This window comes from Arachis hypogaea, chromosome 2, assembly GCF_003086295.3.
Source record: "Arachis hypogaea cultivar Tifrunner chromosome 2, arahy.Tifrunner.gnm2.J5K5, whole genome shotgun sequence".
NCBI lineage: Eukaryota > Viridiplantae > Streptophyta > Magnoliopsida > Fabales > Fabaceae > Arachis > Arachis hypogaea.
The window spans coordinates 4,302,552-4,315,704 of record NC_092037.1 but is presented as its reverse complement, the minus strand read 5'-3'; the positions used below and the strand labels follow the sequence as shown (position 1 = coordinate 4,315,704).

The window sequence follows — 13,153 nt, the reverse complement described above, 5'->3', positions numbered from 1 at the left end:
AAGGCTTTGAGCATCAATAGATAGGAGGGCCCAAGGAAATAAAATCCAGGCCTAAGCGGCTAAATCAAGCTGTCCCTAACCATGTGCTTGTGTCATGAAGGTCCAATTGAAAAGCTTGAGACTGAGTGGTTAAAGTCGTGATCCAAAGCAAAAAGAGTGTGCTTAAGAGCTCTGGACACCTCTAACTGGGGACTCTAACAAAGCTGAGTCACAATCTGAAAAGGTTCACCCAGTCATGTGTCTGTGGCATTTATGTATCGGTGGTAATACTGGAAAATAAAATGCTTAGGGCCACGGCCAAGACTCATAAAAGTAGCTGTGTTCAAGAATCAACATACTTAACTAGGAGAATCAATAACACTATCCGAAATTCTAAGTTCCTAGAGAAGCCAATCATTCTAAACTTCAAAGGAAAAAGTGAGATGACAAAACTGTTCAGAAGCAAAAAGCTACAAGTCCCGCTCATCTAATTAGAATTAATATTCATTGATATTTTGGAATTTATAGTATATTATCTTCTTTTTTATCCTAATTAATTTTCAGTTGCTTGGGAACAAGCAACAATTTAAGTTTGGTGTTGTGATGAGCGGATAATTTATACACTTTTTGGCATTGTTTTTAGGTAGTTTTTAGTAAGTTCAAGCTACTTTTAGGGATGTTTTCATTAGTTTTTATGTTAAATTCACATTTCTGGACTTTACTATGAGTTTGTGTGTTTTTCTATAATTTCAGGTAATTTCTGGCTGAAATTGAGGGACTTGAGCAAAACTCTGAGAAGGAGGCTGACAAAGGACTGCTGATGCTGTTAGAATCTGACCTCCCTGCACTCGAAATGAATTTTCTGGAGCTACATAACTCCAAATGGCGCGCTCTCAACGGCATTGGAAAGTAGACATCCAGAGCTTTCCAGCAATATATAATAGTCCATATTTTATTCGGGAATTGACAATGTAAACTGGCGCTCAACGCCAGTTCCATGTTGCTGTCTGGAGTCAAACGCCAGAAACACGTCACGACTCGGAGTTGAACGCCAGAAACACGCTATAACTCGGCGTTCAACTCCAATAAAAGCCTCAGCTCGTGGATAGATCAAGTTCAGCCCAAACATACACCAAGTGGGCCCCGGAAGTGAATTTATGCATCAATTACTTACCTCTGTAAACCCTAGTAGCTAGTTTAGTATAAATAAGACTTTTTACTAGTGTATTAGTCGTCTTTTTGACCACGTTACATCTTTGGTCTCAGTTTTGTTTTATTCTACATCTCTGGACGCCTAGTCCTTAGACCATGGGGGCTGGCCATTCGGCCATGCCTGAACCTTTCACTTATGTATTTTCAATGGTGGAGTTTCTACACACCATAGATTAAGGGGTGTGGAGCTCTGCTGTACCTCAAGTTTCAATACAATTACTATTATTTTCTATTCAATTCTCTTTTATTCTTATTCCAAGATATACGCTGCACAACAACTTGATGAATGTGATGATCCGTGACACTCATCATCATTCTCACCTATGAACGCGCGTGACTGACAACCACTTCCATTCTACCTTAGGCCGGGCGCATAACTCTTAGATTTCCCAACAGAATCTTCATGGTATAAGCTAGATAGATGGCAGCATTCATGGGAATCCGGAAAGTCTAGCCTTATCTGTGGTATTCCGAGTAGGATTCTGGGAATTCGGAAAGTCTAACCTTGTTTGTGGTATTCCGAGTAGGATTCTGGGATTGAATGACTGTGACGAACTTCAAACTCTTGAAGGCTGGACGTTAGTGATAGACGCAAAAAAATCAAGGGATTCTATTCCAACCTGATTGAGAACCGACAGATGATTAGCCGTGCTGTGACAGAGCATAGGACCATTTTCACTAAGAGGATGGGATGTAGCCATTGACAACGGTGATGCCCTACATACAGCTTGCCATGGAAAGGAGTAAGAAGGATCGGATAAATGTAATAAGAAAGTAGAGATTCGAAAGGAGCACAGCATCTACACATGCCTATCTGAAATTCCCACCATGGAATTATATGAGTAACTATTTACTATTTTATTTTCTATTTATTATTTATTTTCGAACTTACCATAACCCATTTAATCTGCCTAACTGAGATTTACAAGGTGACCATAGCTTGCTTCATACCAACAATCTCTGTGGGATCGACCCTTACTCACGTAAGGTATTACTTGGATGACCCAATACACTTGCTGGTTAAGTTGAACGGAGTTGTGAGATTCTCTAACAGTGCCTGTAACTCTTTTGGTCCAACAACAACACTAAGCTGTTGGTGCCATTACCAGGGATTATTAAGATCCCAATTCATCATATCATGATCTCTTTGGGGTATTTTTTTAGAACTAATATTTAAATTTCATACAAGTACAAAGAGACTAACTTTGAGGATCACAATTTCGTCTACCAACTATAAATACACCCAAAAAACATGCAATTTACACCTCTGCTGCAGATTTTAAACATTACCTGAAAGCCACTTGTTGTCCACAAGACCATACTTCAACATAAAATCATTCCAATTCCTATCAAATGAATCTTTATTATGAGAGTTCTAAACAACTTGGCTCAATTCTTGTTCAATTTCTGCATGTCCTTTGTACCCATTTAATTTGCTTGGGATCTTCTTCGTGATGTGTCAAATACACCAACGGTGAATTGTTGTTGGCATACAAGCCTCTATATAGCCATTTTCATTGACGCACATCATCGGTGAGAAACTCTTTCGGAGCATTTCCTCCCATGCAATAGCAAACATTGAAATAACCATTTGAATGATTCAATTTCTTCATTTTTCATCAAAGCGCATCCAAGAAGTATTGACTGACCGTGGTGATTCACCCCGACAAAAGAACCACAAACCAAATTATACCTGAAACAAATTACGACATTGCAGAATGAAAATCATTACGTACACCCATATAATGAATTTATACACCCAAGGAACATCCAATATACACCTCTGCAGCAGATTCATAGAACAAAATTAATTTAGCAGCATAAACAAAAACAGCATATTACCTGTTTGTATTGTAAGTGGTGTCAAATGAAATAACATCTCCAAAATACTCAAAGGCAACTCTGCTCCTTGCATCGGCCCAAAAAGCAAGCTTAATCGATTGATTGTCCTCGAGTTCGAGCTCAAAAAAAAAATTCTGATTCTTCTCTTTCATTCTCAATAAATATTTTCCGAATTCCTTTGCATCTTCTTGTTCCGAAACATTCCGCACTTCTCTCGTGATGTAATTCCTCACATCATTCTCAATAAAATTTAACTTGCGGTGACCCCCAACTGCCGCAACGAATGATTGGAATGTTTTGCTTGGTCTGATACCAGCCTCCTCGTTATTCTCTATTGTACGACGAACGGAGATGCTTAGTTCCCTGTGCTGTTTGAGCATCTCTGCTTGAGTTATACAGTAAGGGTGTGAATGATGCAGCACGACTTTCGAAATGATCCAAGCACCAACATTCTTCAATGTGTGTATATAAATTCTTGCAGGACAATTTAAACCAGCTGTGGAATTTGTCTTCTCGGTCGGAGATATTTTAGATTTCCATTTTCCCCTCTGCTACATGTAATCAATTGATTCTTAATTTCATTTTCCTTTTTATTTGTGCTCCGAACTCTTGTAGAAAAACATGCAGCCTTGGCATAGTCCTTGTAAAATTTTGCAGCATCTTCAAGGATTTTAAAAGTTATTCCAACCTTGGGAACAAGCTGGTTATCAACAACAGAGAGGAGCTGCAAAATATACCATGTTAAAAACAAGAAAATACTATAGAATTTCTGCACCTCATAAAAAAATAACAATTGAAGTAAAATACACCCAAGGATTCCTAATCTACACCCGAACGACAACTCAACTAAAATAACAAAAAAAATCATAAACTGTAAATACACCCAAACTTCTCAAAAATACACCCAAAAAATTCTGATCTAGACCTCAGCGTCAGCTAAAAATTACAGAGAATTAATCAAAACTAATACATTAGATTCAATCCACAGATTATGTTCACGCATTAATTTCACAGTCAATGTTCACAAATTATTCAGCTAGATAATCATAGACGAATAACTTTATCAAATTCAGAGTAATCGTAATTAGCTAAATCTAAATCAAACCTCAGGAACTTCGTTCGATTCAAATTCAAAATCCACTTCGCCCTGATTCAGCTGACAGTCTAAGGTTGAATCATCCATTATCTTCAAAATGAGTTCAAATTTTGATTTCAGAAAACATGAAAATCGAAAAAAAAAAAACGAAGCAAGAGTTACAGAGAGAGAAACTCACGCCAATGACGAAGAACAAACCAGTGATAAATGCAGGTAAAAGAACGATCGAAAAGGCAAAGAAAGAACGCAAAGAGAACGAAGAAGGAAACGAAATCTTTTGAAAATTGGAAGTTATATATTCGCACATTAATTGATTTTGATTGAATTAATATTCTGTTATGTAGCGCGTGAAACATACGTAACATTAGGAGCGCGTTTAAGGGGTTAGTTGTCTTCAGGACTTGTAACAGAGAGAGAAACTCACGTCAATGACGAAGAACAAACCAGTGATAAACGCAGGTAAAAGAACGATCGAAAAGGCAAAGAAAGAACGCAAGAAGGAGAACGAAGAAATTTGGCAAGAGATTCGAAGAAGGAAACGAAATCTTTTGAAAATTGGAAGTTATATATTCGCGCGTTAATTGATTTTGATTGAATTAATATTTTGTTATATAGCGCGTGAAACGTACGTAACATTAGGAGCGCGTTTAAGGGGTTAGTTGTCTTTAGGACTTGTAACACTTGTAAGTGTTAATCGCTTGTATGCTAAGATTAATCCAAAAGGAAATAACCACAATCCAAACGTTAAACCACATAACAGAAATTCATAACGGGAAACAATCTGACCTTGAAAAAGACCACATAAGATTCCAACCTTTAGGATGAACTGCAGCGGCAGCAAGACACAGAAATATTAAATCAAAACCAGTATCTAATAATGTAAATTGACTTATGCTATATCAAATAAAAGAACTTATAATCACTCAGATAAACAAATCTTTTTCTACGTCAAGAACCGTCCATTAGGTTGTCGTCATGCTACAATACAGAAAGCACACATTGAGTCGATATCATGATAAAACACATTCGGAAATGAGAATTGACAAGCATACAGTAGCAATAAGGATCATCTGATTCCAGGAGGCTTATATAGGTATTCTGGAGGAAACTTGATTTTTTCCATAGTAATGTCCGCCTAACAAGAGGAAAACATAACTAAGAATTGATAGCAATCATAAGCTTGGACATTTTTGAAATAACAAATCTCAATAGAACTAAAAAAGTGAAGTGCTGAAATGCAATAATCACAATTTGCTAACTTGACAAACCTGCAAAAGGTGTTCCTTCGCTTCCCTCCAACACATAACAAAGACATTATGAGAATAAGATCAGTATTGACCAGTCTAACGAATAAATTAAAATTAAGCAGCTGACATCACAACATATAATCTTTTCCATTTTAATTGACAATGTCAATGGTAATGAGGAGGGTGAACCTAGCAACAAATGTAAGATCGTTGCACACCTTCGCTATGACCTGTTGATCATAGGATCTACAAGTCTACAACATTGATAAATGAACAGAACAACGGTTCAACACAATTTTTTGTCTTTTTAACTATAGTAGTACAACATCAATGATATGAGCAATTAACTCATACAAACTTACGCCATTCAAGAATATCATATGGTGACAGGCAAGCCACATGATGGGAAACTGGCCCCTCAAATTTAATATCGAAATTGAGCATAATGCAGTTGATAAATTATATAAATACCTAGAAAGAAATGAATCCTAGAAAGAAGCATAGAAGAAGCAACAAAGAGCATAAGGACACATAGGAGCATACCATAGACTCACCAAGCGATAAATTCGAGAAACACAGGGAACACAAAAATTGTTACAAATGTTGGTAGTAGGTTTTAAGGAAGACAAAGCACACAGAGATAACTCACTTCATCACATATCTAAAATTTCTTCAACCAGATTGTGTCTCTACCCACTGAAAAGAAAATGGGACTTTTTATTTTAGAGCTCTGTGAGAGTTATGCAAGAAACAAAGTCCCAAATTTGAGAGTGATAAGAAAAGAAAAAAACAGGGATGTGTTTAATGATAAGGCTTTCAATTGGAAGCTCGAATGATTTTTATATCTAATAGCTATAATTTGAGTTGTTTATCATGGGTCATCGTGCATGGATTGGACATCTATATGAATAATTCTTCATGGCCATGAATCGTTGAGATTTTTCTGAGACCTCACTGTGGCTTAATACCCCCTTGACAAGTTGATGTGAGTTGACCAACCCCTTTAAGGCTCACGGTACCTTCCTGGCCAGTTCACAAACTCTCATTCTCTAAAATGAGACATCAAAACAAATTCAATAAAATGTTCACTTACATAAAGAAATTGATGAATGACGATTAAAAAATGCTCAGCTCCCAAATCAAAAGGGCTTCTTCCTTTTTCTTTCATTTATGACTTCTTCGTTCAGTCACAAGCTAAACGGCATCTTTCAATAACATATCACAATGATCAAATACACTAATTGTCCAAGAACCATTTCCAACAAACTAAAATCACATATTTTTAGAATTTCTAATCAAACTAATACTCTGAAGAAAATTTATTCATGGTCCATTTGGAAAACGGCTTTACCTTAACATATCCAATTGTTGAGTCCAATGCTTTGCTTTCCTCATAATCAGGCTCCGGATCGGTAAAATCACCTTCTATTTGGATTTTCTCCTTTTGTTGTATAGCCCTCCACTTCAGCAGTTCTTTCACCCCGACTCCCCTGTGTTTACTCTTCTTCATCATCATCTCATGAAAATTCAAATTCATATTCATAATGTAACTTTTATATTTTCTATCCAACTACAAAATTGATTATTCTACAAATAAAATAAAATAAAATAAAGATTGTGCTACGCTGCAAGACATGCATCAACAAAGTAAAAATAATCTTGTCCTCATGTTTTAATCCCAGCTACAATAGATGATCAATTCTAACAATTCAACCACCCCAAAGAGCAAAAAGGACAGAGCAAAATTCATTCTTGAGTACCATAAAAGGGATTAGCATATACCTTATTTTGTTTATAGACCATCTTCATTGCTTTCATAGATCATACAAAAGCCTATTACGAAAGTATCCAGCTTTAATCATGAGAAGAATATGGCGACCAAGACATAGCCAATAAGGCAGGTCATAACCACGTGACCACCCCCCCCCCCCCAAAAAAAACAAAAAGAAAGAAAAAGAAGATAACACAAGTAGGCAAGCTAGCATTTACAGAGATATCCAAATGCTATAGCTACCCCAGCATGGCCCTACTAAATAGTTACAAATGGCCATATATACATATAAATTGTTAAAATAAGTAATCATCGCAACATATTCTAGAATCAGATCAAGGAACTAAAGAAAATATATATTTCTTACACTCATGAATGAGACAGAAGCAATAAATTTATAAATCAATAAGGTAAAGCTTAAACTCTTGTAATTGTACATTAGCAGGGGTGTAAAGCTTTCAATGACAATATATTTAGGTGTACTTGTAGGTGTTAATTCTTTATTATAATTGATATAATACTAATTAAGACCATTAAACTTGGTCAAAGGGTGGTTATAAGATTTGTAGGTTATCCTAAATAATAGGATGCATTGTCTTTAGATAATCAGGCCACTTTAGAGCAAGTGCAAACTGCATATATCATGATAGAACAGCTGGCATTAGAAGTTAAAACAACCAGACCAAAAGAAAATAGTCAAAATACAAAGCTAAGTAGCTAACCATCGCAACAGCAGACAAATAACATCTCATGATCCTAAATATGAAACCATCAAAAGAAGGGGGGGAAAATCCTAAATGTGGGATTCTATGGTAATTAGCTTGGTTTCCTTGTCTATAGCAAATATATAAATCTTAAATTCTACTGGTCAAAAAACATAACACCCCTGAACATGTTAAAACCTGCCCTAAGTAAACTCTCTAGTCTTTATCATAATTCATCTCCACTTCATGTTGGATTTGTTAGTAATGCAAAATTTGCATATACTATTTAATATAACTAAAAATAGAAGCAATAAAGTAATCAAAATGAAGGTTTAGGTCCACTATGTTCAGTAAATCCTAGATATGTTAGTTAATCTTCTGGCTACAACGAATACATTCCCCCTGGTCATGAAAAGTTCTATACAATGAAGTTATCGTCAATACCACGTTTCAAGCATCCTAGCAGACATAATAATGCGTATAATATGAAGGAATACATGAAACGTTCTATCTACTAATACGCAACAAAAACTAACAATGGCTACGAGATCAGAGGCATACAAATTGGTGAGGAATATGAAGGAATACATTCACACGTCAACAAACAAAATTACGAGTATAATATATTCACAAAGAGTTCTAGTATCAACGAACAAAATTCCAACATCCATCTTAAAAAAGAAAATAAAAAGTTCATTCCTAAACTTGTTTAGTTTTCCTCCGTGGGAGTGTTCCCGGACAAGTTCACCTCCTCCAATGCCAATGTTACTGCCTCTAAAATTGGCCACAGTATTCCATCCGTAATCTTGTAAGGGCCAACCTCGGAGAGAAGGTCCAAGTATGGTGTTTGACATGCCTCTCGAAGCAGGGATTGAGCCTCACAATACCCTGAAAGAAATAGTTCAGTGACATCAAGACCAGTTTGAACACGGCAGGTTTTCATCTTCGACTCAATAAATTGAGGTATCGAGGATTGAACAAGCTTCTCAGCTAAAGGTCCGAATGTCATCAGATCATAAATTTTCCGATAAAGCAGAGAGACCTACATCATCCCAATCACACAATTTAACAAATCAATATTGACATCATCAATTGCGCTAAGAAAAAATCAACTGAAAAGCTAGATGATGATACATACAGGATATCCACCACCATGGGAATGGGAATGAGGAAACTCGCATTCCAAATAAGCAATCTGAGAGGTTATTATCTGGCGCAGCATCTGGGCGCAGCTTATTGACAAGTCAGTGGTGGCAGATGCCTTCTCAGCCTCATGCGTTAGTATTAAGAACCAATATGAAGCATCATGTAAGGCGTCTATGGCAATACGCCGGCCTTGGATGGTGGTGAGATCGCAGGAGAGAGCAATGTGGGAGCCAAGGGCTCCCAGGTTGAAGAGAACAGAGGCCTTCTCCAAATGGATGTTGTGCTGAGAAGATTTCTTTTTCGGGTAGAAGGCATTGTACCAAACAAAGATAGGTGGGTTGAGTGCGGTTGGCATAGGGAAGAAAGGCTCAATCATGCAAAGGCATTTGAAATAGCGGATGAGGCAGTCACGGCGCATGGGTAGAGAGAGATCATCACGCAGCATTTTACTACGCAATTTGTTTATCATTTCGAAAAGGCCTTCTACTCTCTTTGCCACGCTCTCAGAGCATTTGACTACAAAGTAATTGCGCAGGGGCTGGTACAGGTCCAAGGGCTTACTCTTCTTCAAAGGCAATGCCAGAAGATGTGACGAAGACGAAGATGAGGAGATTGCAAATTTTGTTGGATAAGGTGGAGGCATGTCCCATGGGTGAGCCACCAGCTTTCCACCATCGATAATCTTGAAAGGGATGTACTCGGAAAGGACGAGGTCAAGGTATATTCCTTCTAGCTTGGGTATCCACTGGTACGCGCGCCCGCAAATCCCTTTAACTAATTTTTTAGTGACAAATTTTGCATCATGATCAAGAACACAAGATTGGACAGGTAGCTGGGATTTGGGTAGGATGGATGATCGCATCTGAAGAGCCTCCTCCTCACAGAATTTCACCTTCTGGTAAAGATGAGTTATCCAGGTTCTGTCAAATGAGGAGACATGTTCGATTGCAGCCGGATCACTTTGTATCAAATCATATGCTCTCCGATAATGCTCAGAAACCTACAATCATCATCATCAATTCATCATCTTCTCATCCAATTGAAAATCTAAAATGTAAAATCAATCAAGAGTCAAGACTGACCGATTTAAATGAAATGGCACATCGATGTTTTTGGAGAGCCGAACTGTTGTTGTTGTGGAGTTGTTGCTGTAAATTGAGCTCCAAAGCCTGAGCGGAGAAGAGGCAGTGAAGACTCTCGGCGAAGAGGAGAGTCAAGTCGAGGGTGGCGGAGACGTCCTTGGCAAAAACCTTCCAGAGTTTCAAGAAGAAATCGGCAGCGGCATTGAAGGCATCTATTGCAAGGTGACGGCCACGGGGGGTGGTACGCTCGCTAGAGGCTCCAATCTGGCTGCATACGGCGCCAAGGTTGAAGACAACAGCAGCCTTCTCCAATTGGATGCAGTTGGGCTGACAGGGGACCCAACCCTCCTTCCCAGAGGAGAAGGCGTCGTACCAGACAAAGAGGATGGGGTCGGCGTCGGCGTCGGCGTCGGCGTCGGAGGAGATAGCGGTGAAGAGTGGCTCAACCATGCAGAGGCATTTGAAGTAGTGGATGAGGCAGTCACGGAGCTTGGGAAGGGAGAGGTCCCCTCGCTCCACCATGTCGCTGCGGCATCTGTTTAGGGTTTCCAGAACGCTTTCAACTTTCTCTGCATCGCTCTCTGAGTATTTTCTCGCTACCAACTTGCGTAACGGCCGGTGCAGATCCACCGGATCAGTCTTTTTCACTGGGATTGCCAGCATCCCTTCCGGATTCGGGTTCGGGTTCAGCAACCTCGGATTATCGTTGCTCATGGTGACGGCGAACCAGGACAGGATTAGGAATCAGAAAATCGACGAAAGTGAATTGGATTTGTAAATTTCGCACCGTCTCATTCCCCTTTAACCTACTAAGTTATCCAATAACTTTTTTTCTTTTTTTTACTAAAACGGGCCTAAAGACACCCTTGCATTGGAGATCCTTGTTCAACCCAAATGGAATCCACTAGAACCATATAGCAAAAAATGTGGAGGCCCAAACACAAATTTACTCCTGTTTTTATATATTTTTCTACAATTATCTTCTCAAATTTGTGTACTATTAATTGGCTTTTGATAAAAACAAATGCAATTCTCTCTCTTTATTTTTAATACTTCTTTCTATCTTTATATATATATACACATTACAATATATAATATTCTTTCTCTTTCGTACTATTCTCTTATATACTTTAATATTATTAGATATATTAATTATATCTACTATATTGATATAGTAATTCCAGTGAATATTACTACTTAAGTTATCTAATTATATTTTCATATTTTATATTTGTTACTTCTTCCTTATTTATTTAGTTATTTTACAACACGTTATCAGTACGAGACTCTGATCAAATTTATAGGAAGACTCAGGTAACAAATTTTTATTATGTTGAAGCTCTCTCATCTTGAATTTAATGCTCTTGATATATCTGGAAATAATTATTTATCATGGATACTAGATGTTAAAATCCATCTTGATTTAATGGATCTTGAAGATACCATTAAGGCTAAAAATAATGCATCCCAGAAAGATAAAGCCAAAGCCATGATTTTTCTTCGTCGTCATGTTGACGTATGATTGAAAAATGAATATCCCACATTAAAAGATCCTACAGATCTGTGGAAAGGCCTTGAAGAAAGATACAATCATCAAAAGACGGTGATACTTCCTCAAACCCGATATGTTAGAGAAAATTTTCTTGACCTTCCATACCTCGATTGTGCTCTTGCAGCAGCAGTATCGAGAAAAAAAGAATTTAAAAATGTTCTAAGTTAATTTCTTACTTTCTTGTTGCTGAACGCCAACAATGAGTTGCTCTTAAGAAATCATGAAGCGCGCCCATCTGGTGCCGCCCCATTTCCTGAAGCAAATGCGGCAAATTATAACTCCAGAAGAGGTAAATGGTAAGGTTTTAATAACAAGAAAAATCATGGAAGGAAAAGGAATTATGTTCAAAACAAAAGATCTCACCAGAAGTGGGATAGAGAAAGAAACAATGGGCAAAGTAAATCAATTGAGGATAAATGCTTCCGTTGTGGTAGAAAGGGCCATTGGTCACGTACCTGTCGTACCCCAAGGCACCTAGTTGATCTTTATCAAGCATACTTGAAAAAAGATGACAAAGAAAAGGAAACAAATTTTATTTCAAATGATGAAAATTCCACCACTCATTATAATGTATCTAATTTCTTTAAGGATTTTGAAGGAAATATTGGCTATTTGATCAATGATGGAATAGTTTGATATGTGTATGTGTTTGTTAAGTATTCATGTGAATAATTTTTACTGTGCATGTACTTTTGCTCATTTTATTATTATTATTATCTGTTTTTTTTTTAAGAAAAATGGCAAGGACATATTCTGAAGATATTTGCCTTGCGGATAGTGCAAGTTCACACACTATTCTTAAAAGTATTATATATTTTACCCATCTTGTGCCAAAAGAAGAGTATGTTAATACTATTATTGGCTCAGGCAATGTGATTGAAGGCTCGGAAGAGCTATAATTTTGTTTCCCGGAGGAACAAAATTCATAATAAATAATGCACTATTGTCTACCAAGTCTCTAAGAAACTTGTTGAGTTTCAAAGATATTCACCGAAATGGATATCATATTGAGACAATGAATGAGGGAAATCATGAGTATTTATGTATCACAACTCATGATTCAGATAAGAAAGTTATATTAGAAAAATTACCCTCACTTTCATCTGGGTTGTATTATACTAAGATTAGTGCAATTGAATCACATGCCATTGTAAACCAGAAGTTTACTAGCCCAAATGAATTCATAACTTGGCATGATAGATTGGGTCATCCGGGAACAACCATGATGAGGAGAATTATTGAAAACTCTCATGGACATTCACTAAAGAATCAGAAGATTCTTAAAACTAGTGAATTTTATTGTGCTGCATGTTCTCAAGGAAAGTTAATTTTAAGGCCATCACCAGTAAAGATTGGATTTGAGTCCCCTGAATTCCTAGAAAGGATTCAAGGTGATATATGTGGACCTATTCATCCACCATGTGGATCTTTTAGATATTTTATAGTCCTGATAGACGCATCTTCAAGATGGTCACATGTGTGCTTATTATCTTCTCGCAACTTGGCGTTTGCAAGATTACTG

At 37.3% G+C, this 13,153-nt stretch overlaps 2 protein-coding genes across 10 annotated transcripts; both read right to left on the bottom strand.

The window, feature by feature from the left end:
• Nucleotides 1-2,394: 2,394 nt before the first annotated feature.
• Nucleotides 2,395-7,352, bottom strand: LOC114924619 (protein FAR1-RELATED SEQUENCE 5-like). Of its 9 annotated transcripts, none has more exons than XM_072213505.1 (4): nucleotides 4,916-5,257; nucleotides 4,139-4,219; nucleotides 3,034-3,757; nucleotides 2,573-2,884 (listed from the first exon to the last, which is right to left on the bottom strand). In XM_072213505.1, exons 3-4 carry the CDS (start codon nucleotides 3,411-3,413, stop codon nucleotides 2,719-2,721), a joined length of 546 nt encoding a protein of 181 aa, XP_072069606.1. In that variant the 5' UTR covers nucleotides 3,414-3,757; nucleotides 4,139-4,219; nucleotides 4,916-5,257; the 3' UTR covers nucleotides 2,573-2,718. The 9 variants fall into 9 exon arrangements, 8 of the variants coding, with proteins under 8 accessions (XP_072069607.1, XP_072069606.1, XP_072069610.1 ...); XR_011870494.1 differs by lacking the exons at nucleotides 2,573-2,884; nucleotides 3,034-3,757; nucleotides 4,139-4,219 and adding exons at nucleotides 5,398-5,422; nucleotides 6,728-6,866; nucleotides 7,159-7,304 and having other exon boundaries at nucleotides 4,983-5,264; XM_072213511.1 differs by lacking the exons at nucleotides 2,573-2,884; nucleotides 3,034-3,757; nucleotides 4,139-4,219 and adding exons at nucleotides 5,398-5,422; nucleotides 6,728-6,880; nucleotides 7,159-7,342 and having other exon boundaries at nucleotides 4,983-5,264.
• Nucleotides 7,353-8,415: 1,063 nt separating this feature from the next.
• On the bottom strand, nucleotides 8,416-11,015 carry LOC112733932 (uncharacterized). Its single transcript, XM_025783063.2, has 3 exons — nucleotides 10,080-11,015; nucleotides 8,990-9,997; nucleotides 8,416-8,893 (listed from the first exon to the last, which is right to left on the bottom strand). Exons 1-3 carry the CDS (start codon nucleotides 10,791-10,793, stop codon nucleotides 8,561-8,563), a joined length of 2,055 nt encoding a protein of 684 aa, XP_025638848.1. The 5' UTR covers nucleotides 10,794-11,015; the 3' UTR covers nucleotides 8,416-8,560.
• Nucleotides 11,016-13,153: the final 2,138 nt, after the last annotated feature.